Here is a 25,048-nt window from a genome sequence, read left to right as displayed (position 1 = left end):
CCTCGCTGGCTGCCTGCCCTTCAAAGCCATGGCAATGCGGGTGAGTATCACATTGGCCTCCGCCTACACCAGCCGTGTCTGCCTCCCCTCCACCTCAATGGCAGCTGTATTGCCCTGTACGGCCTCTGCCAGGGACTTTACCTCTGCCACGAGGTTTGCCGTTGTGGCTTGCAGCTCCCCCAGGCAGGTGACCATCGCTGCACTGTTGCCACTGACATCCAGGAGTGCGTAATTTATGTGGCCTGTGGAGGCCAGGCTGTCTGCCACATGACGCATCTCCACGGCAAATGCCCCCATATGCTGGGTCTGGCAGTCCTGTTCACTCGCTAAATGTTCCGGCAGGAATTCAGGAGCCCCCCTTGTCTTCCTGGTAGCCTTCCTGAGCCCAGAAGAGGCTTGGGGCCTTGTATATGGGGAGGCCCCTGAGGGACTGGATCTGATGGTGATGGACCCTGAGGGGCTCGATCTAATGGCGATGGACCCTGAGGGGCTTGACGAGATGGGGGTGGAAGTGTGAGATGGCCCAGCCAATAGGGAGGAATCCTCCAAATAGAGGCACACCTCCTGATCCATATGGACCACATCCTCCTCAACCACCTCTTGAGTTGAGGTCTGGGCAGTCCCCTCCACCAATGACTCTTGATGGCCCCGCTCCCTCCTGCACATCTGTGGATGACACAAAACATTCACATGTTGGTGTACCCACACACTTGTCACATGTTCCCTTCCACCCCCTCACATGCTACACACCAGATAGGAGATAAAACACCCTTACCTGTCCTCAAGGCTGGTTCAATAGAGTCATAGCCCTCCACTCCCTCCACTTGCTCCCTCTGAAGACACCGGGCAACCACCTGCTCCTCAGGAGTCAGGCTAATAGCAGAGGCTGGTCCACCTCCAGTGCCCCTGGCATGCTTCCTCATTGTGCCAAGCTTCTCTTTGACCACACGACGCAGGTCATTCATCTTTTTTAAAATGTCCTTGGGGGTCCTTACCTCATTCCCAAGGGCATTGACCTGTGTGGTGATCTTCATTAGAATCTCATCCCTCTTGGCCTTACTAGTTGTTTTACTCTCTGCCCCATGGAGGCGAGCATCGTACCTATCCATGGCCTAGATCACAATGGCACTCTCTTGTGGGGAGAAGTTCTTCTTCCTGCTCTTATCCCTCCTAGACGCTGGAGCAGACATGGCACAATGCAAAAGTACTTACACCACCAAAAACCAAACAGGTGTACTTTTGCACTCGACGGGCGCATGTCTGGGCATATTTATGCACTGGGCGTAAGCGGTGGGCCGGCGTATCTCAGGGGTTATGCCGGGCGTAGTTGTGAGCATGCGCAGAGGGGTGCGGGACATACGACCACGTCACGGCACATGCGCCGTTCGTTCGGCCCTTCATTTGCATGGGGTCACGCTTCATTTAAATGGATCACGCCCACTTCCTTCCTACTTTGAATTACGCCAACGAATTTACGTTACGCCGGCGCAAGGTTGGGCGCATTTGCTCTGAGAATACGGTGCTTGCCTCTCTAAGTTATGTTGGCGTAGCGCATATGAGTTGCGCTACGCCGAAATAAAGATGCGCCGATCTACGTGAATCTGGGCCCTAATGTCAGAAATAGGCCTAGTCATGAAAGGGTTAATTATGGAAGAGTTGCCCTGGTTTGCAGTGTGGAGTACACAATTTTTCTAGGATAGATACATAACAACAAAATCCCACAAGAAAAAAATAATTTGTTTTTTTAATTATATATAAAACATCAAAAGTTTATTAACATAGTTAAAAGTCAACCTTTAAAATCCATCAAACATGTTGCTGTTGTTACAAATCACGTACTGCAGGTATACATATCATAACAAGGTGAACATAAGCCACTCAAAGTTTGAATGAAGTAGAGATGAAAAATTTGCATTCAATGCATTCAGCAGGCAAAAGCCTACTTCTTCAGGAAAAGCAGGAAAAGCCTTTCCCCTTGTCTGTAACATAGATAAACAGGTTGTATTGTTCCATGTCTGATCATACATATATATATACACAACAATGTTTTAATTGTAAACACACAGCCTACCTAAACCAGCAACAACAACGGTGTCAAACTCAATTTCATCGTGGGCCGCATCAGCATTATGATTGCCCTCAAAAGGGCCGGTTTTATCTGTAAGATTAGAATGTCCAGCGCATCCCCTCCCCTTATATTCGATGTCAAGAGCCACCCCACCATCAGAAGCTGAGTCTCCCACTCTCCCTTACATCACAGTGCACCTCGAATTTTGCGTGTCAGAATTTCTACAGACGATCGGATTTTCCAATATGAATTTTTTTCGTCTGAAAATTTGAGAATCAGCTCTCAATCTTTTGTTGGCAGAAATTCCGACAGCAAAAGTCCAATGGAGCATACACACGGTCGGATCTTCCATTCAAAAGCTCACATTGGACTTTTGCTGTCAGAATTTCCGATCGTATGTATGGGTCTGAAAGAGGACCAGAGGAGGGTTGGAGCTCTCCGGCAGCTGCAGAAGAGGTGGGAGGGACACATGAAATGGCCTGAAGGGCTGGATACAGCCCGCGGGCCTTGTGTTTGACACCTGTGAGCAACAACATGCTCAAAGAAACTACCACCATTTAACGACTTCCCATCCGAGCCAATTCTGGCACTTCGCTCTTACATGTAAAAATCATCATTTTTTTTGCTAGAAAATGACATAGAACCCCCAAACATTATGTATGTTTTTTTAGAAAAGTCCCTAGAGAATACAATGTTGGTCATTGCAACTTTTTATCTCGCACGGTATTTGCGCAGAAATTTTCCGAACACTTTTTTTGGAAAAAAGTTTCATGCTTTAAAAAAAAACATTACAGTTAGCCCAATTTTTGGGCATAATGTGAAAGATGATGTTACGCAGAGTAAATATATACCCAACATGTCACCCTTCAAAATTGCACATGCTCGTGGAATAGTGCCAAACTTGAGTTAGAGGAAGTTTAGGACTAGAATTATTGCTCTCGCTCTAACGTTCGCGTCGATACCTCACCTGTGTGGTCCGTTTTTATATGTTGGTGGGACTAACGTATGCGTTCACTTCTGCGTGCAAGCTACCGGGGACAGGGGCACTTTAAAAAAAAGAAAAATTGTATTGTTAATTCTATTTTAAACTTTTTACTTTAACACTTTTAAAAAAATGTAAACATCCCTTGTTGTAGGAATAAGCGTGACAGGTCTTCTTTACAGTGAGATATGGGGTCAATAAGACCCAACATCTTACCTCTAGGCTGGGAAGCCTGAAATAAAAAAAAAAAAGAACGATCACAGCTTCCCAGCCAAAGTGGCACCATTTTTAAAAAAAGAAGAGGCCGGGCATGACGTCATAACATCGCACCAGCCTTCGAACGATCATAGAGACTCCAGCGACCATCTGGTCCTCCGGAAATCTCTATGGTAGGAACCTGGGGCTGGCGGATCTGTTCTGCGACTCACCGATTGCAGCGGTGAGTCGGTAGAAGAACCGGAGGGCGGCGGGAGGGGGGAACGTTCTCTCTCGCTGTCTGTAAGAACGATCAAGCGGCAGAACAGCCGCTATGATCATTCTTGCGGTGCACAGAATTGCCTGCTCTAAAAGACGATATCTAAATGAAGTCTCTAACACATAGAGAGCGTCCTACCGCACAAATGTAGTTCCCAGGAGGGGGCGATCACGTCACTGACCACCGCAGTAAAGCCTCCCTTCACGGTGGTGAGTAACAATCAGACAAGCAGGAAGTGAACAGAACAGAGAAGAAATAGAGCAACTTCTGAGCAAAAACGAACAATGAGGAAGTGAAAAGAGAAATGTCTGCAGGAAAAGGATGCTTATTATGAAAAAAAAATAATTCCTTTACAACCCCTTTAAAGTCAAGAACGTCCATAGACGTACCTTGGGTGTAAAGTGGTTAAAAAATCAGAGAATACAACACCAGATCCTGATGTTCAACTAAAAGCCAGAAAAAAAGAGAAGGTAACAAAGTGCCATCAAAACTGGGAACCAGGCAAGTAGTTCTAAATAGAGGACATCCCCACCACAACAAAATATATCATATATCATACTTAGTTGATATTTGCTAAAAGGCATTATATTTCCTAACCACTGGAGTCTGGAATCCAATTTTCATTTTATTATGTATACAGTAAAACCTTGGTTTGAGAGTAACTTGGTTTGAGATCGTTTTGCAAGACAAGCAAAATGTTTTAATACATTTTGCCTTGATATACAAGCGATGTCTTAATATAAGAGTAGCGTCATGTCACAAGTGAGTATAAAAAAGAAGAGAGGAGCCTCTAAGTGTAGCAATATGGTAACATTTAATGAAGGTACAACATTTAGCAACATATTGCTACACTTAGAGGTGCCCCTCTTCTCTTTTATACCCTGTAAAAAAATGCTTTAATATACAAGTGCTTTGGATTACAAGCATGTTTCTGGAATGAATTATACTCGCAAACTTGAATATCATTATCGGTAAACTAATACACCCTGACCAAATGGGTTTTATGCCCAAACGTCAGGCGGGTGACAATATCAGAAGAGCGCTTTTACTAACACATGCAGCCAAAACTAGAAATATTCTTACTTGTTTTTTATCTATAGATATGCGTAAAGCTTTCGACTCGGTATCATGGCCATATATGAACTATATTCTACAAAAATGGGGTTTTGAAAATAACTTTCTATTATGGATTTCTGCTTTATTCAACAATCCAAAAGCGTATATTAAGTATATGGGCTACAGATCATCTACAATTGATATAAAAATGCATGGAAGTTTACACGATCCTTTGCAGCCTGGACCACCAAGAAATTAGTTTTCCTATATGATATAGCTTCTACTAATAACATCCTTACATTCCCTGCTCTGTGTGATATTCATGGTTTACCCAGTAATGAACTTTTTCGATATCTACAGATTAGAAAATTTCTATACGCCAATCATTAAGACGGGTTCACTACTCAACCAATTATCACAGTTCGAACAGATCTGCAAAAGCGACCCTCATACTAGAGGTCTGGTCTCACTTCTTTATAAACATCTTAATTCCCCTCTCACAGATACTTTACCCTTATATACTACCAAAAGGTCACAGGACTTAGATAAAATATTCTGCAAAGAGGACTGGGATAATATTTGGTTGACCACTATGCACTCATCCCCAAATTGCTTTGCACTGGAAACAAACTTCAAAGTCTTAACACGCTGGTATATGGTACCAGCAAAAATAGCAAAATGTCTCCCTACTTATCCAGATACTTGTTTTCGTGGCTGCACATCTCCAGGTACTCACTTACACATCTGGTGGGAATGTTGAATAGCTCAAACGTTTTGGATCGAAATATTCAATATGGCCTCTACTGCCCTGGAAATCTCGATATTGCCCGACCCTGCCGTAGCACTGTTAAACCTTAAGCCCCCTGAACTCACTCGGACTCAATTCCAGCTACTTGTATATCTGACAACTTTGGCTAAACAAACCATAGCTAAGGCATGGAAATCTCAAACGCTTGTTGTGGCTGAGGCTAAACACCGAATGAATAGAGCCCTTGTCTTTCACAAAATGTCGGCTATTGAGAATGATACTATTAAAAATTTCTATAAAATTTGGCAACTGTGGGTTAATCATTACCTACCTTCCGATTTTGATCAATCTTTGTTGATGCCTTGCTAATAATTTTTAAATTTTTCCTTTTTTTTGCGCCATTTATTTTATTTTTCTTAGTGTGTTCTTTTTTTTTTCTTGGGGCTGGGGGTCGGGCCACCTTCGGGAGAGAATCCTACTCTTATCTTCCCTTCTTCTTTTCTCTTCGTCTTTCTCACTTCTTCCTCTCCTTCTTTTCTTAGCAATTTCCTTTTTTTTCTGCTTATTATTCATCAACAAGCAAATTTGGGATTTTTTCTCTCTTCTTTTTTCTACAATTGTCTGCATATAAAATTTAGAGTTTGGACTATTTACCTAATAGATTCCTTTATTAATACGACCCATTTTTTTAGGGTCAGTTCAGGTATTTCAGAAACAATGCACAGGAGATGTATGCTCCTTTTCTTGTATGTCATGATAACTATATTTATCTTCTTGGGAGTTTAGCTTTCTCACATTTTATTTATTTATCTTTCCTCTCACGTGCCCCCTCCCATTCACAGTTTGAACCCATTAGGGGTGGATGGGTGGTCTGGAGGCACGCTAAGCCTGATATAAGGTATAGTCCTTTTTTTATTATTTTCTTTAGTCCCTTATACCTGACATTTGCGTTTTTTCGGTATTTATCTGATAAATATGAACATGCATTTGAGCACCAAACTCTACAGATATTTCAGTCATTATTGTTATGATCTTTATCCCATATTTGAATTCTTTATACTGCATTTGTAACTTGTTTTCTTATGCAAAACTCAATAAAAATATTAAACACGAATTATACTCGCAAACCAAGGTTTTACTGTATATTTACATATCGATTATATTGGTAAAACAAAAGGTTTCAACAGATGCCATCTACTTATATATTGGTAGGGGTCCCTTATGAAAGGGGTCTCTTCGGCCGACAGAACCATCACTTCTGGTTGGACTGTAAGCCATAGTCCCTACCCTGCATTGCTCTCTTGCTTCTGGATAGGCCTCAAGATAGGCCCAATCTCCAGCCTAGCAGCCCTGGCAATATGACACACCTCCACCCAGACAGCTGTCCAGTTGGCACAGAACATAGATCACCTGACTCGACCCGAATATATAGGCTCTCCCAGCAGGTCAAGGGATTCAAGAAAACCCCTGTCCTATTAGCTGAGACACCCCACATACCCATAACCTGACCTTGGGTTGCCCTTCTCATATCTAGTACCACCAAGTACCCGACCACCTAGTAGTAGAAGAGAAAAGTACAACAAGGCCAAACTTAGGGAGAAATCAATGGATCTCTAACAATCAACCAGGAGAACTACTCCTGGCAAGTAAATTTGTGAGGAACAACCCTGCCTAAACTCCAGGGTGCTACAAGTGAAATCACCAATCTTACACAGTGACGTCCTCCTGCGTATAAATTATTACAAATTAAACCAATTTTTATGCATCAAAACAATTTAAACCTAAATAATAATTGCATAGTGATCTTATTTATTTCAATAAATTGGCTTTAGTCAAAACATCAGGTAATAAATGCCCTATATCAAGGTTATGTCTGGAATCCAAAATTGGATTCCAGACTCCCGTGGTTAGGAAATCTCAAATAATTATGAAATTAACATATTGTGTTGTAGTGGGGGTGTCCTCCATTTTAAACTACTCAGCTGATTCCCAGTTTTGGTGCTAAGTTGTTCCCCTTTCCTTTTTTCTGGTTTTAAGTTGAACATCTCTGGCAATGTCTTGTCTGTTCTTTTAAATGGTGGTTGTTTTTTATGAGCATGTTGCTACTGTTTTAGGGAGGCTGCGTGTTTATATTTTAAACTTTTTGTATGTATCAAAAATGAATAAACTCCTCTCAGTGTTTAGAATAATACCATTAATTATATATCACATGAGAACTCCTTTATTTAATTATATATCACACGACAAGTCCTTTATTTAAAAATTAAAAAAAATTAAATAAATTCCAGCGATGTAATCCCGTCTCTCGATGTCCACCGATTATCCAACCCCCGGCGGCTATTAAGTTACCCAATGACGTGGATGGGTGACCCCACACCCTCTTACGCGTCATGGGGGTTTCATTCCTCGCTGGAGAATGAGTGGAGACTGCAGCGTCGCTAGAGTGGATCATTGTTGGATATCGAGAGATGAGATTACATCACTGGAATTTATTTTATTTAAAAAAAAAAGGACTTGTCCAGCTGTGTCTGTGTGTTTTTTACAATTTTTTTTACACTTTCTTTGTGAAATGGTAGGGGTACAATGTACCCCGTTACCAATTTACATGGGGGGGGCGGGATCTGGAGTTCCTATTTGTTAAAGGGGGCTTTCAGATTTCGATAAACCGCCCGCAGACCCCCACAACCACCGGGCAAGGGTTGTGGGGATGAGGCCCTTGTCCCCATCAACATGGGGACATCCTTCCCATGTTGAGGGCATGTGGCCTGGTACGGTTCAGGTGCTCTCTCGTCCCCCCCTCTTTTCCTGCGGCCTGCAGTTTGAGTGCTCGGATAAGGGTCTGGTATAGATTTTTGGGGGGAACCCCACGCCATTTAAAAAAAAAATGGCGTGGGGTTTCCCCTAATATTCATACCAGACCTGAAGGGCCTGATATGGATTTTTTTTCATTTTTTTCAATGGCAATGACTGATTTGTATTGTAGGGATCGACAATACATTAATAGCCAGGAGTAGTTTTAAATTTCTTTTTTTCCATTAGAAATTACATTTTGCGCAGGGACAGTTCTAAACATAGGAAACATGTGCTACTTTACAGGCATACTGTAGACACCCCCCCCAGGCACGAAATTTAAAATAATATTTCATTTTTATTGTTTCACTTTAAACATTATTGAAAAATCACTGCTCCCCAAAAAAGTCAGTTATAAAAACTTTTTTTTGCATTGATACATATCCCCTGGGGCAGAACCCGGGTCGCCAAACACTTTTAATGGCAATAACTTGCATATTAGCCTTTAAAATTAGCACCTTTGATTTTTCACGTTTGTATCCCATAGAGTTGAACGGTGTTCAGATATTCGAACAAACTTTTTGCCTGTTCATATGTTCTGCTGTGAACTGAACAAGGGGGTGTTCGGCTCATCCCTAGTTGCTACACATTTTGGTAAACACTTGTTGGGTAACCCTGCCTAGAGAGCCTGCATACCCTAGCCTGCCACAGAAGCCAGGGTACCTGATCATGAACCACAACAACACCAAGTTAAGGGTTAGGCAATATAAGTGTGTAAACCTTCTGTGCTGAATAGCGGCCACCAGGTTGTGCCATTGTCACATATGACCTTGACTGGCACACGATGGCATGGGGTCACTTCTTGGCCTACCCGTGAATAGCAGGCAGAACCTCTCATCCAGTGTTCCCCAATGCCAGCTACAGAACAGTGTGGTAGCATTTTGCCTGTGCCATTGCATATGCTCTGAGGCACTTGAGGGGGACTGTTGGTTTTGAAGAGTCAGAGAATGAAGGCAGTTAGGAGAAGGGTGTACAGGTGACTATGTTGTCACCAACTTGCCAGGCACATGCTATCACTACTACTCCAACTGTGTTCATTCTTTCCTACTGCCAACAAATTGAACCAGTGGGCCATGAATAATCTGGAATGAGAACAGCTGTAAAATCAACAGCTTTCTCAAGTTGGCATTCAGATACTGTACATGGGGATGATTGGAGGACATTGTGGTACACAAATAACTGATACTTATATCATGGCTGGAGTTCTGCTATTAGAGGCTGCAGACCAACTTTTCCATTAGCAGCAGATATGGTAAAAGCCCACACTCTTCAGAGCTCTTTAAATTTGTGCTCATATATGTTCTCTCTTTAAAAAGTGCTGACATAATGTCCTGATGCTAGCCAAATTCTAACAAACACATCTGAAATCTGCATTTTAAATATTTTGAGAATAATGGGGATATGAAATGGCTTTTTGAATGTGGCACTGTGGTTTAAAGTGTTTTTGGTCACTGTTTTGACATTTGAATCATCTTTTAGGACAGTGGTGTGTGGTACTATATACTGGAAGGAAAAAATGTTATACAAAAAGAGTGCAAAAAATATAAAATTCTGAATAAAGTAATACAAATACTATCCAAATATATATAGTAAATGTGTGCAGAACACCAAAAAGTGTGAATTAATTAATTAAAAATAACGTGCAAAATAAATCAATATGAAATGGTGCTCCCAAAACTAAGATGCTTGTGAGTATATTTGCTTAAAATAAACTAATGTTTTTTAGCAGTATTATGCGATGGCCATTTGTACTCATTTTTAAACACCATTTTGGAGACCTCTAGTAGAGAACCACTATGGGTGTTAAAGTGGCCAATTTATCCTCAAGGGATACATACTAGGGGCCAGATTCACAAAGGACTTACGACGGCGCATCGACTGACGTAAGTCTCCTACGCCGTCGTATCTTGGGTGCATATTTACGCTTGCCGCTAGGGGCGCTTCTGTATATTTCCGTGTCGAATATGCAAATGAACTAGATACACCGATTCACAAACGTACTTGAGCCCGGCGTATAAATATACGCTGTTTACGTAAGGCGTACGACCAGCGTAACTTTACCCCTCATAAAGCAGGTATAAGTCATGTTAACGTATGGACGTCGGAACAGCGTCGTATTTTACGTCGTTTGCGTAAGTCGTACGTGAATGGGGATGGGCGTAGGTTACGTTCACGTCGACAAAGAATTGAGCCGACGTATCTTAGGGAGTATTTGCGACGTGATTCTGAGCATGCGCCATTCGTTCGGCCCCTAATTTACATGGGGTCACGGCTCATTGTAATACAACACGCCCACTGCCTTGATCATTTGAATTACGCGGGCTTACGCCGGCCCATTTACGCTACACCGCTGTAACTTATGGCACAAGTTCTTTCTGAATACGGTACTCGCCTCTCTAAGTTACGGCGGCGTAGCGTATATGAGATGCGCTACGCCCGCAGAAAGTTACGCCATTCTTTCTGAATCCGGGCCCGGGTGTTTTCTGAGCTGTAGATCTCTTATCATTTGGAGATTTTATATATATATATATATATATATATATATATATATATATATATATATATCTGGCCTTACACACTTGAGTCTAAGGTGGTCTGGGACTTTTTCACAAGGAACATTGGTTTTTGTTCTTCATTCAAGATTTATATTGGCTCTTTGATGGAGCCCTGAACATTGGTTTTGGGAGTGGACTTGTATCACCACCATTTCGTATTGATTTATTGTGCATGTTATTGTTGGTGAATTAATTTGACACTATTTCGTGTTATGCACACATTTATATATTTGGATAGTATTTATATTTCTTAATGTTGAAGTTATATGTTGTAGTTTTGCACCCTCTTTTTTGTATAACAGTTGTAAAATAATGTTAATTTTGACAAACAGAGCATGGATCAGTCCCGTCCCCGCTCCCTCCTCACTGACTCTGATCGTGCACAACACTGGATCGAGATTGGTCTCAAGTAAGTATAAGGGGGAGCTGGCAGTAGCTGCACTCTGAAGGTTTTTTTTACCTTAATGCACAGAATGCATTCAGATAAAAAACCTTCAACCTTTAGAACCACTTTAAAGCTGAATTCCAGGCGAAGAGTTAAATACAAACAAAATACATGTAAATTTTATTTGCCAAAAGATTTGTATTTATGTCCATTTCGTTTGGAGATTTACAATGCTCTGCTAAACCACACTTCCCTGCTTGGTGAAGGTGACTTAAGTTTTCTTTGATGACAAACTGTTACACTTAGGCCCCATACTCACGAGCAAACATGTTTGCTGAAACTGGCCCGCGGACCAGTTTCAGCATACATGTTTGGTCGTGTGTAGTTACGAGCGTACAGAATTTCACCGTACATTTGCCCGCCGGGCCGTTTTTCAGCAGACATTTATTTCCAAACTTGTTTTAAAACCGTCCGCTCAAATCCTGTCCGAACGTACATGTTTGGTGGTGAGTACACAAAACCAACGTACAAAAACCCCGCGCATGCTCAGACTAAATGAGGCCACGGGAGCGCTCGTTCAGGTAAAACTCACGTTTCTTTGGGATATGGCACATTCGTCAATAGAAAGATTAATTCTAGCAATAGAACACTGAAGCAAAACACACAATAACCAATGCTTGATGCCGTCGTTTTATTCATTCTTCTCTTGCTATAACTAATCAGTTATTTAGCTCATGTTATTTCAACTGAGTTGTTCCATACTGAAAAGTGACATTTGTTAGCTGTGATGTAGTAAGATTTTTGCAAACTTTTATTGGCCCGACGTATCATATTTTTAGTGGTCCTCCACATTTCAAATTTTTTGCTTTTAATGTTTAATGGTTATCTTTCCCACTTTCTTTAGGTGTTTATAGTTATGTCACCATTTAGAATATTTTAATAGGAAATAGTTTTGATTTAGCTTTTGTTTGTATATTTAACATGATTTTTTTGAAGGTTGTTTAAATTGTCTACCATGTTGGCACACCAAATGACCCCCCCCCCCACATGAGTTAGTGAATAGTTTAGATTAAACATTTTATTTGTTTGTAATGTTTGATGCCTAAAATAATACCCACAGTATTACAAACAATAGGCACGTTTTTCAAATCAACAAAAAGGCTTTTATTTGAGCAAATTATAAAAAGGATCAAAAACAGAATGGCAGCACTTGAACAGCTAGCAACATACATGCAAACTTGCATTTCAAACATGGTGAAGGATAAACTAGCCAACCTCAGGAAGCACACAAAATAAAATCTGAAGCAGCAGCACATAACCAAAGGAACCCAAGCTGTGGTAGTCCAAACAAGATGCCATTTGTGGGGGATCAAATGGAAGGCAGGGCATCAACGTCTCCTCTTCCTTGCAACCTTCCTTCCAGGCTGCCTTCCAGCGGGTCTTCCCTGGGCCCTTGCAGGTGGGGATGATGTGGCAGCAGGAGTATGATGTTCAGCAAGCCGGGCCGGGTCACATAGCCCAGTGTCTGGGGTCAGCAGCTCCCTCTGCATCCACCAAAGGGCCTGGTTGATGATGCCCTTGGCCAATTGCCTCTGCTCCTCCGTGCCTTTATTGAGGTCATGTGCCACGGAGGCACTGTAGGCCTCAGTGGGGTTGAGGGGGGCCCTCATGATGGCACTCGCCTCCTGAATCATTTTCAGGCTGGCTTCCTCCACTGCCCCCAATTTCTTCTTACGGCCTGGTGGCCTAATATAAAGGGGAGGAGCCTGGCTGGTGGTGCTTGTCCTGGGGAGCTGCTGAACGCCACTGGGCCCGGCCTCCTCCTGGCTGCCACTGACCCCTTCGTCCTGGCTGACAGTGAGGAGAGGATCTGCCACCTCCTGGCTGGTCTCTTCTTCCTGTGTAAAAAAAAGGGACATGTTGTAATATATTTAGGAATATACTCACTCACATTTTCATGCTTGAATCTTATTTTTTGCCTTGAATTTAAACTTGAAAACAGACTCACCCTCTGACCCCTGCAGTTGTCATCCCTGACACCTATTTGTTTGCCCACGATTTTAGATTTTTACTTCCCAGCTTGTATTTTATTAACCAATATCAAGTCAAGAATCAAACAATAATTAAGATTATTACATAACTAGTTATGAAACTACTATACCTCATCATCGTAGAGGCGCAGATCTGCCTCTCTGTCAGCCAGGCCCTCTTCATCCGACTCTGCAGGGCTGTGGTGATCTGGGGAAGTCCCGCTGGGAGGTAGCGTGGAGGAAAGGTTGGGATTCAGACTTGACATTGATGCCCTGCCTTCCAGTTGATCCCGCAAAAATGACATCTGGTTGTAATACCACAGCTTGGGTTCCTTTGGTGGTCTTGCTGCTGCTCCAGATCTTAGCTGCTTTTGGTGAGCTTTGTACGCTCTCCTATATGTGCCCCTGAGGTTGGCAAGTTTATCCTTCACCATGTTGGCACTGCATTCTGGCACCCATGTCCTCATGTATGCTGCTAGCTGTTCAAGTGCTGCCGCTCGTACGTCCTTGTTATGATAATGGTCCTGCTTTGAATCCCACAGGATGGGCATTTCCCTGAATTTATCCAGCAAATGCTGGATAATGTCTTGGCTCTGCAGGAGATCCATTGTGAAATTAGGATTTACTCTTTTTTTTTCTAGATTGAAAAAATAAAAAGAAACCAAAAACACAATTAAAAAAAGCCTCAGCATTTACATTGATAGAATATGTTGTTTAAAAAGTAGTACCTATATAGAAATACAAACACAGTGTCTCTTGTTTAGAAAATGCTGGCCAGCTCTGCCCCATTGGTTGGTTTTATATAACATTTTTTTTATACATGCCGCCCCTTTGGTTACATTGCAGGAAATAATATAAATCTACAACCATACACAATTATTACAAATGACAGCATTCATCAAGCCACTATTGCATGTGTAGATATCCTGCCCCTCAGCATTGATTACATGAAAGAAACTTCCTAATGACCTCTGTCCAACCAACACAGAACAATACTTGGCCTGATCTGAATACACCCTACATAATTGATAATGAGTCACAGCATTTTTGATCTCTCTATTTTGTGATGTCTACAAAAGCATTTGGGTATGAAAATCACATTCTGGTATCCAAGAGACATAATAGCTTAATAAAACTGTGCAACCAACAGACCAAACCCCCATCCCATTGCTCTACATTTTAGAGCCCGCTGCTGATCCCATGTTTAAATTTCTTACCTGCCTCTCTCACAATCCTCGTTTCTTCCGCTCGCTGAATTAACACGTAACCTACGTAATCACGTCAAGCGCCTTTTATACACTCCGCGTATGTATGAAACGCCGCCCTCGTCACCTTTGCCATGCCCCTAATCAATTGAAAAAGTAAATATGGCGTTAACTGTGTAGGTTCTGGAATCGCGCGAATATTCTCCGCGTAACGTACGTCAATACGTTGTTGGCATTCGCGACACTCCGCATATGCAATAATCCCCGCCCTCATCTCCGCCCCTGACGGGACATTTCCTCGTTTCCACGCCCCTAATCTCTGTGGGAAGGAAAGATGGCGATGTCACACGAGCGGGCACGGAGCTCTCATGGCGCAAGTGAAGGGACAGAGGCTGGACCGTCCCGATCCAGGCCTAAAAGATATAAAGCCACTAATATGGCGTTCGAAGAAATGGTGGAGTTGGTTTACATCATGAGGAGGAAGGATTATGATGGTGAATGTGGGCCCTACAAAACACCGAACCGTAGGAAGTCACACATAATGGACAAGGTGGCAAGGAGAATGAGGAGAATGTTTGGTGTCACCAGGTCAAAGGAGCAACTACGGAAGCGTTGGTCCGATTTAAAATTGAGGGAGCCACATCACATGAAGAAGATACTAAAAATTCTGCGTAAAAGTAAGTCCATATTATTTAAGGGGGGGGGGGAAATGTCTGCAATAATGTGTTGACATGTATTTTTTCACATCTGCCTCCTTGGCCTGCTTGTACTTTTGAACACGTGTAGATACTGTATTGTGTTTATGTCAAATAACAACCTTAAACAAATTTGGTGAAATAGTAAACACGCGTAATATGACATTGTTTAGCAAAAATGTGACGTTACTCCAGGAACAACACACCTGGACATGGCTGACTGGCCCCAAACTTGGTTTTCCAACATTGTTGACTAGCAAAATCACAGAAATTAAATTGAGTGAATGTGACAGGCAAACAAGATTCATTCTCCAAAATGCAAATAAAGCTGATGTTTTAACATCTTGAAATGCAAAGCACCTGTGTCTCAAAAATCTAAGTATATTTATTTGGAGGGTCGACGAGAATTAATGTTTTGGGGTGACATCCATTTGTGTCACTTCTTTGCAAAAAAGGGGCAGGATCAGAGCTTGGCCTAGAACTACGCCAAAAATGGAGGATTGCTGAAAGAATAAACAACCAAAAATCATCATAAATGTATCGTCTATGCAATGTGTGCGATTTATGATATCCAATATCTGTGTGCTGATGAGTATACCTTTTGTTTTTTATTATTTCTTATAGGGGAAAGAAGACGCCAGCAATTGGAGGAGGCAGAGAGGGCCAGACACCCTGAAAATCAAACACCTCCACATGTTGAGCAGGAGGAGGCTGGGGAAGGAAGAGAGGAGGATGTGGAAGGAGAAGAGGATGTGGAAGGAGAAGAGGATGTGGAAGGAGAAGAGGATGTGGAAGGAGAAGAGGATGTGGAAGGAGAAGAGGAAGGAAGAAAGGAGGAAGGAAGAGAGGAGGAAGAAGTTATTTTGGACTTAGAATTTATATCAGATGAAGGGCAAGTGGCGGAAGAACAATTTGGCGAATTGCAAGAAGGTGGATTGATGGATGAAGGAGGAGTCGAAGATGATGGGGAGGTGGTGGAAGAAGGAGGAGTGATAGAAGATGATGGGGAGGTGGTGGAAGAAGGAGGAGTGATAGAAGATGAAGAAATTGGGGATGTGGAAATTATCAGGCCATCAGGTCAGTGTCACCCCTATATTAATAGGGCCAAACATATGCAGATAGGCTGGAAATTATTTACATATTTTGAATGCCAATTTGTTTCTTTTTAGGGGATCAAGATGGAGTAGCACATTTTTCACGTGCAAGTGCTTCTATCATTATACAGCAACTAATGGAGTGCAGCACGGAAATGGACATTATGCAGGAAAGGATGCTAGTCATGGAGCAGAATGTGCGAAATGTCATTTCAGAGTGTAGCACGGAAATGGAGAACATGCGACAAAGGATGCTAGTCATCAACCAAAATTACAAAAATATCATGGACATGATGGGCCGTGTCAAAGACTGAACCACAGAAGCCCATCCCCCGCCCATCCCCCGCCCACAAAACCCTTTTTAATTTTTGTACTTTAGAATACGCCAAAATTTCTAAATGCACACACAGTGTGCCAATATGTGCTAGCTGCCATCACAGACTATCTATTGTCTGTGCTTTGTGGGTACAAACCCCTCCTCGATCCTCAAGTAGTTGAGAGGAAGGGTTTGCTCCCACAAAACACAGACATTGATCACCCATGATGTCAGATAGCACATGTGGCCATTTGTCTGTTTAACCAATGACATTTGGCGAGTTTGCACTGAATGTGTGCATTTAGAAATTTTGGCGTGTTCCAGTGTGAAAGCACACCATCCATATGACTGACTGCTGTTATTGTTTTTAATTTTTGTTTGGTGTTGATCTTTTTTGGTTTGTAAATGTTTCCAGTTTCAGATCACAAAACGAACAATAAATCTCACCTAAAGAAAGAAGTTAACTAATTTTGGTAAAAAATTCTAAAATTTTTGTGTTGTGTTAAAATCTTGTTGAAAAAATTAGACACAAACAAATGACAAGCCCAAAAATTCTTGCGTATAGTTTTAGTGAAATTATTCTTACATTGTGTTTCGATCATTATTATTGATAATCACTGTCAATAAAGACAAAAAAATAAATAATTAAAAGCCAATATTTTGTCTCAAGAATTTGCAGGAAATGTTTTCTGCCTAAAAATACACATTTCTTGTTAAAAAATGAATAAACTAAAAAAAAAATATGAGACATCAAAAGCAGAAAAATGAGTGGCTTCTTATTTCTAGACTGAATACCCAGTTAGTAGATGAGTGAATAATGTGCAAATGTGGTTAGTTTATACATCTGAGTAAGTAAATCTGGCACTAGAAGTGCACTATTTTTGGAGATAACCTGGAAGACAGAAAAATAGAGAAAAAGCAGTAATGACAAACAACTGTATAAAGTCCAATGGTCTAATTATTTATTAGTTGTGAGAATATTCCTTTCTTTGGGGGCCGAATTAGAAAGAAATATGATCTGGCATAGCAATGGCCCCCCGACCCATGAAGTACTCAACATATTTGTCGCGTACCTCACGAGCAGATTGGGGGGCCAAGCCAGCGCGACCAGTGTCCAGGCCAGGAATGTTCTCTGAGGGTAGTCCTGCCTCAGAGCCCATGGAGGCTAGGTACGTCTGGGAGTGCCTGCGTAGAAAATTGTGCAAAATGCAGCAGGCAAATATAATGGTGTTCAATTTATATTCCGCCAAATGTATCGATGTCAGGAACAGGCGGAACCGGTTGCTGAGGATCCCAAAGGCATTCTCGACTACCCTCCGAGCCCTGGACAACCGAAAATTAAACACACTCCTCTCTAAGGTGAGGGTCCTCTGGGGAAAAGGCCGCATTAGGTGAGGTCCAAGGCCGAAAGCCTCGTCCGCTAGGAACACAAACGGAAGTCCTTCCACATTATCTTCATCTGGTGGCAATGCCAGACCACCAGTTTGGAGACGATCATAGAAATCAGTCCGTGCGAACACTCCCCCATCTGACATCCGGCCGTTCTTCCCCACGTCCACATATAGAAACTCATACTGTGCCGACACCACCGCCATCAACACGATACTATGATAACCCTTGTAATTATAATAGTAGGACCCCGAGTGGGGTGGGGGCACAATGCGGACGTGTTTCCCATCTATTGCTCCACCGCAGTTAGGAAAATCCCACCGCTCGGCAAATTGGGAAGCCACAGACTGCCATTCCTGTGGTGTGGAGGGTAGCTGTGGGGACAAACAAAAAAAGAGATTTAGTACTTTGGCACATAAACATTGCAAACATAATCCTACAAGCATCCTTGTGCAACTTTACATTTTTAAAATAGCATTTGCAAATTATGAAGGGAGAATTTCGGGGCACAAATATATAGGCCCACTTAATTAATAAGAGACTCCACAGCCCTCTGATGGGGACAAAAACACTTTGAAGGGGGGGTGGGGGGTGTTAAAACTGTTTTTAGAAAAAAAAAAAAAAAAGTGGCATGGTGGGGGTTGGCCCGAAGATAGCATGCTGGACAGGTTAATATTGGGTAAGATCAAAATATGCAGGTAGGCCAAAATAAAAAGAACATGTAAAAGCTGATATCAACATGCATAGTGAGAAAAGGGAACGTTAGTTAAACACACAGCATATCTGGGAAATAAAATAAAAAGTTAGTTTGCCACATTATTAAAGACACATTGTGAGGTTAAAATGAGGAAACTTACCTTCATATACTCCTCGTGCATAACTTTAATGATGGCAGCACACGTGTCCGGTATGATGACCCCAAGCGCCTGCGGAGAGATGCCTGTCGAGAACTTGAGGTCCTGCAGGCTCCTCCCAGTCGCCAGGTACCGCAACGTGGCAATAAGCCTCTGCTCGGCCGTGATGGCTTGGCGCATCACAGTGTCCTGCCTCGTGATATAGGGGGACAGAAGATCCAGCAGACTGTTGAATACGGGGTCCGTCATGCGGAGAAAATTCCTATAGTCATTAGGATTATTCTCCTGGATTTCCCTAAGCAGAGGCATATGTGAGAACTGGTCACGCTGGCGCAACCAATTCTTGGTCCAGAAACGCCTCCGCCCCCTGTTTCTGGCCAAAGTACTGGAATAATGAACATATCCAGCAGCCATCCCATAAACAGCACCAACTCGCGAAAATTGACGCTGCTGCTCCATCATGGCTTCAAACCGGCCGGCTGGTCAGTCAAGAACACACTCCAACAGAAAGCACAATCAAATCCAGCGGTACCTGCAAAGAACGCACGACACACAGATACGAACGCACAGTACGAATCTGCTAAGCAGAACGAACTGCACGCCTGTACCCGAATGCCAACTACGTACCCACAAGCACACGCACTGAACGAGAAAATACTACCTGCTAAAGCCTGGAGACCGAGAAGCGCGAATCAGCTCTAACCAAACCTTCACTAACACGAGCAAAGCCGTAACTAGCAAAAGCGGAACAGAGGGCGTCGCCATTGACTTTGGCCTTTCCCTTTATAGTGACGTCAAACGTGGATTACGTGCACGCGTTCAGGTCCGCAGGGAAATATCGTCCGCTGGTGTGTACAAGCCAGCGGGCCAAATGAAAAAACAGCCTTGTACGCCGGAAACAGCCCGTCGGACATTTCGAACGGACATGTTTGCTCGTGAGTACTCGGCCTTACAGGTTTCCTCCACTCCCCTACCCTAAATACAGCTCAACAGCATGTTTTTATCACCCTCTAACTGCAAGTGTATGCATCCTTAGGCCCCGTACACACGGTCGGTTTGGTCCGATGAGAATGAACCGAAGTTCATTTTCATTGGAACAAACCGACCATGTGTATAGGCTATCGGTCTATTTTCCTTCAGTCCAAAATTTTAAAACATGCTTCAAAACCGAACCGATGGACCGCTGCCCCATCGGACCAAACCGATGGTTAGTACAGAAAAGCATCGGTTCAAAACTCGCGCATGCTCAGAATCAAGTCGACGCATGCTTGGAAGCATTGAACTTCGTTTTATTCAGCACGTTGTGTGTTTTACATCACCGCGTTCTGACCCGATCGGATTTTGAACTGATGGTGTGTACACACATCAGGCCATACGGCCACTTCAGAGGTGAACCGATGAAAACGGTCTGTCGGACCATTCTCATCGGTTTTGTCCGACCGTGTGTAGGGACCTTATAGTGAATCATTGATAAACTCCCATGGCTTCCAATACCACCTCTATGCCGACGACACCCAGATCTATCTCTCCACTCCTCAACTCACCCCCTCGATCTCCTCACGGTTCTTAAACTTACTGAATGACATATCGGTATGGATGTCACACCACTTCCTCAAACTCAATCTTTCTAAAACGGAGCTTTGTATATTTCCTCTTTCACAGTCCCCCCTTGTGACTTCACCATTAATATAAAAAACACAACCATTGGTCCCTCCTCACATGCCAAGATGCTGGGTGTAATCTTTCACTCTGACCTCTCTTTCAGCCCCCATATTCAATCACTGGCTAAATCCTGCCGCCTTAACCTCCACAACATCTCTAGAATTCGACCATTCCTGACTAATGACACCACAAAGCAACTTATTCACTCCTTGATTATTTCCCGTCTGGACTACTGCAACTCTCTCCTTAATGGCCTACCCTTAAGACCTTAAGTCTATTATGAATTCTGCTGCTAGACTAATACACCACACTAACCGATCTGTGACTGCTGCTGCTCTTATCCAATCCCTTCACTGGCTTCCCCTACCCCACCGTGTAAAATTCAAAATGATAACGATAACATACAAGGCCATTCACAACATCGCCCCCATCTACATCACCAACCTCATCTGCAGATATCGCCCAAATCGTCCCCTCCGCTCCTTCCAGGAACTCTTGCTCTCTAGCTCCCTTGTTACCTCCTCCCATGCTCGCATTCAGGACTTCCCCAGAGCCTCTCCCATCCTCTGGAACTCCCTGCCCCAGTATGTTCGATCAGCCCCCACTCTATCCACCTTTAGGAGATCCCTGAAAACTCATTTATTCAGGGAAGCCTATCCCACACCCACCTAACAACTGTCCCAGAGCCATCCCCATCAAATCATTCTCTGCAGCTATTACCTTTTGTACCACCACCCCTCCCTTTAGAATGTAAGCTCTACGAGCAGGGCCCTTCTGTACCTTTTGTACTGAACTGTACTGTAATTGTGCTGTCCCCCCTATACAGTACATTGTAAAGCGCTGCATAAACTGTTGGCGTTATATAAATCGTGTATTATAATAATCTGTCTGTCTTCCATCAAATAGCAATTAAAATATTTGCTTTGAGTTTGTTTTAACGTCCAGAATACATAGGTATGACATTAATTATCTGAAATGCTTTACACACTTTTATTTAGCTCTGATTCAAATATAATCAGTTATACTGTATTTAAAAAATACTCTTTTAATATCCCTGATAACTCCTGTCTTTATTATGCTGTTTATCTGTTCTGCTCAGAATCGTGCATAGTACATATCTTTTCTTGATCTTTTATGCATGCAGAACATTATTATTAACAGTTAGGAATAATTCATTTTTTTCCTTCTGTTTTTCTGGATTTACAAACATTTTTTTTTACCCTAATGTTTCTTCTAGCTAATTTTCTTAAAATTATTGAAATGCTTGAATTAAAATTTTTACGATGTGTGCTCAACTTATAAGAACGCACCCAAACCTACAGCAAATAACTTGTAAGAATTGTTTGCCTTTATTTCTTTAAGCACTTCTTAAAAAGGTGTTGTGTTTTTTCTTTTTTCTTTTTTTTTTCTTACAGCATGCCTTGTCTGACAAAGCTACTGTGAAAACGTTTGATCCAAAGACAACTTGCTTGCAAGAATGTCTTATCACTACCTTTCAGGATTTGTACTTTGTGTCAGAAAGCTTTGATGAAGCCAAGGAAAAGATGAGGTACATTTAGTTGTTAAGAAAAAAGACAGAAACCAAAAAAAAAAAGAAAAAAAAAAAAAGATCATAACCAGTGGTACTATTTTTACTTGCTTTTTTTCTGTCTTTTAATTATTTAGAGAGTTTGCCAAGTCAATCAACCGTCCCTTCTCAGTTTACTTCAATCCTTATACCCAGAGTGTGGAAATCCTTAAGGACACTAGGAGCATTGAAAATGTTGTGCAAGACCTGCGTAGTGACCTCAACACAGTGTGTGATGCTTTAACGAAAATGAATAAATATTTGGGCATATGATTTTCACTGAACAAACAAGTGATCCTTAGTAGACATCTTCAGGTATTTGCATCTTAAAGTAACCATGTCCCTCAAATAAAGATTTTTAAAGGAAGCCATAATGGTAAAAGAAGAGTGTAATTACTTTACTTACTATCTGATTCTGAGAAATGTTTTGCTTTCTCACTCCTGTAAGTATTAATCTATTGGGTCCCCCCACCACTTATGCTTGTCTATTCCTCTGATCCCCACCCATACTTTAGTGATGTAGAGGTCAGTAGAAGAAATCAGGTGAAGCTGCATGAGACCAGTTGGAGATGCATGGAAAGTGTTAGATTCTAAGTAGACTTTCACAGAACAGGAGTAGCATTTGGCAACGCAGATAGCTGGAACAGTAAATATTTACAGACTTCTTTTACAGTGATGGCTTTATTAAAAATCATGTTGCTTTAGGAATAAAACATTGTAGAAAAAAATGGAGGCTGCCATTGCTGACCTCTTCTTAAAATTCTAGCTGCTTGGCTTTCACATTCAGCTTTCTGATTTTATACTTTAAGTTATTGATGCAGAAGAAGTATGTAGGTAGGAATTTCAGATTTTTCTCTGACATTTTTTTTTACCCTAATGTTTCTTCTAGCTAATTTTCTTAAAATTATTGAAATGCTTGAATTACAATTTTTACGATGTGTGCTCAACTTATAAGAACGCACCCAAACCTATAGCAAATAACTTGTAAGAATTGTTTGCCTTTATTTCTTTAAGCACTTGTTAAAAAGGTTAGATTTAGGTTTTATACTTTAAGTTATTGATGCAGAAGAAGTATGTAGGTAGGAATTTCAGATTTTTCTCTGACTTTATACATACTTGTCCTAGGTCAGTGAATTACAAAGGGGTTTATTTACGAAAGACAAATCCACTTTGCACTACAAGTGCAAAGTGCACTTGAAATTGCACTGAAAGTGCACTTGAAAATGCAGTTGCTTTAGATCTGAGGGAGACATGCAAGGAAAATAAAAAACAGCATTTTAGCTTGCACATGATTGGATAATAAAATTAGCATAGCTTCCCCTCATTTCAGATCTACCCCTCAGATTTACAGCAACTGCACTTCCAAGTGCACTTTCAGTGCAATTTCAAGTGCACTTCGCACTTGTAGTTTTCACCTGTAGTGCAAAGTGGATTTCCTTTAGTAAATAACCACAAAAGTGTTTTAATTTCAAATTTCAACAGCCAGGCAACTAGTATTTTCAGAAGAAGGCCAGTTTTGGCAGCCCCCATGTTTCTCACAAGACAGATTTACTTCACATACTGAAGCATAATTACTATAGTGAGTAATGTTTTTTTCTGGTTCAGCCTTTCTTCATGTTCTACCACATAAAATAAGCTTTAACACTCTTTATATTGTAAAATTTCTGTAAAGTACAAAAAAAAAAAAAAAAAAAAAAAATCAACACTGCAGTGTAGCCTACCACATGTATGGTATATTCACATTATTTTGAATTATATTTTTCTGTAAAATACAGTACCATGTTGATTCAACTGATAAAGTGTAAGTGCTTCAATTTGTTTACCTTCCACATAGAATTTATTTTACATTATTATTTAGTTCAGCAGTAACACTCAAAGCCGCACACTCCCAGGCTTATCCATCTCTCTCAATCAAGCTCCAAGTAAAAACAGCTGGAAAACCAATTTGAATAAAAATGCCTAGCCATATTTCTATTTGCCAACACATTAACAAAGACGTTCCTGCTTTCGCACTAATATTGGGAGACCAAACAAAAACATTTGTTTCTTCAGTCTGAAACTCATGAAATATAAGCACAATATATTTGCTATAATTGCTTAAATAGGTAAGTCAATGTGAAGTGCTGATCTAGTTGTTCAATATCTGTAAAGACATTACTGATTAAGCTTGCTCTGACACTGTAGAATCTTGTAAAGCAGAAAATGTACAAAGCTCACTTCATCTAGTCTGGGGCACAATACAGAACATTTAAGGTGATGGAGCAGGATTTTTTTGCAATACAGCTGAGAAATTAAACAAGGCTAAAGGTTAGATCTAAGTCCTTAAAGCAGAACTGTCATAGTATAAACAAAAAAAACCTGCACTACATTCCAGGTATATGCTGAAATAAATTATATATTTACTATTTTAAATTATTTTTTTAATTAAAGATGCCAATATTCTACAGTTATAAATATTATAGAATATATAGAAATTATATTTTGTTTGGATAACACAGTTGAAAGTGTTCACTTATTATTATATATATATTTAGAGCTGAATTTCAGGCAAATGGCAAAATACGCAAATTAAATATATATAAATATAAGGGAGCTGTTTGTCTGATATATCTATATCTATATCTATCTATCTATCTATATAGAGAGAGTATAAATATATATGCCCAAACATCAGCCACAATTTTTTTTTATCAATTTATTCATATATATATTTTTTTTGTGGCTGATGTTTGGGCATACATATTAATTTCTATCACTGAATAGAAATATGGAGGGTATTTGGTGTTAAGCGTTCACTCCAACTAATAGTCTTTTTCACTAGTATAATAAGAGTGGTATAACACACATTTATTTTAGTAGTTAGTGCAGTCAACATTTTTCTTATTTTTTATGTGACTCACTGGCCACTTTAACTATAGCAGTCCTAGGTCTTCACAGTTTCTGTAAACCTGGCCTGCCAACAGGAATAAAAGCCTAAAAAAAATAAAAAAAATAAAATAAATGTGCATCTGCACTTTAGGTTTTCTCTTAGTGCCTACAAATCAATATCTGTTGGTCCTGCCAGTGAAGCCCACCTTCACCCATGGATTTCTGTGAAAGGGGAGGAGGAGCAGCACT

At 41.3% G+C, this 25,048-nt stretch overlaps 1 protein-coding gene across 2 annotated transcripts in view; it reads left to right on the top strand.

The window, feature by feature from the left end:
- The window catches only part of TPH2 (tryptophan hydroxylase 2), a 335,484-nt gene extending 310,933 nt beyond the window's left edge, over positions 1-24,551 (top strand). Inside the window, exons 10-12 of one of the 2 annotated variants that reach the window (XM_040343986.1) lie at positions 21,780-21,913; positions 22,030-22,246; positions 23,790-24,551. In XM_040343986.1, coding sequence (XP_040199920.1) covers positions 21,780-21,913; positions 22,030-22,204 — 309 coding nt within the window. In that variant the 3' untranslated portion in view covers positions 22,205-22,246; positions 23,790-24,551. Of the gene's footprint in view, positions 1-21,779; positions 21,914-22,029; positions 22,299-23,789 lie in introns of those variants that run through there. The other variant, XM_040343985.1, reaches the window with a different exon arrangement.
- The last annotated feature ends 497 nt before the right edge of the window (positions 24,552-25,048 follow it).

Source organism: Rana temporaria, chromosome 3 (assembly GCF_905171775.1).
Source record: "Rana temporaria chromosome 3, aRanTem1.1, whole genome shotgun sequence".
Classification (NCBI taxonomy): domain Eukaryota; kingdom Metazoa; phylum Chordata; class Amphibia; order Anura; family Ranidae; genus Rana; species Rana temporaria.
The sequence above is the reverse complement of the archived record's forward strand: the minus strand, read 5'-3'. Positions and strand labels throughout refer to the sequence as shown.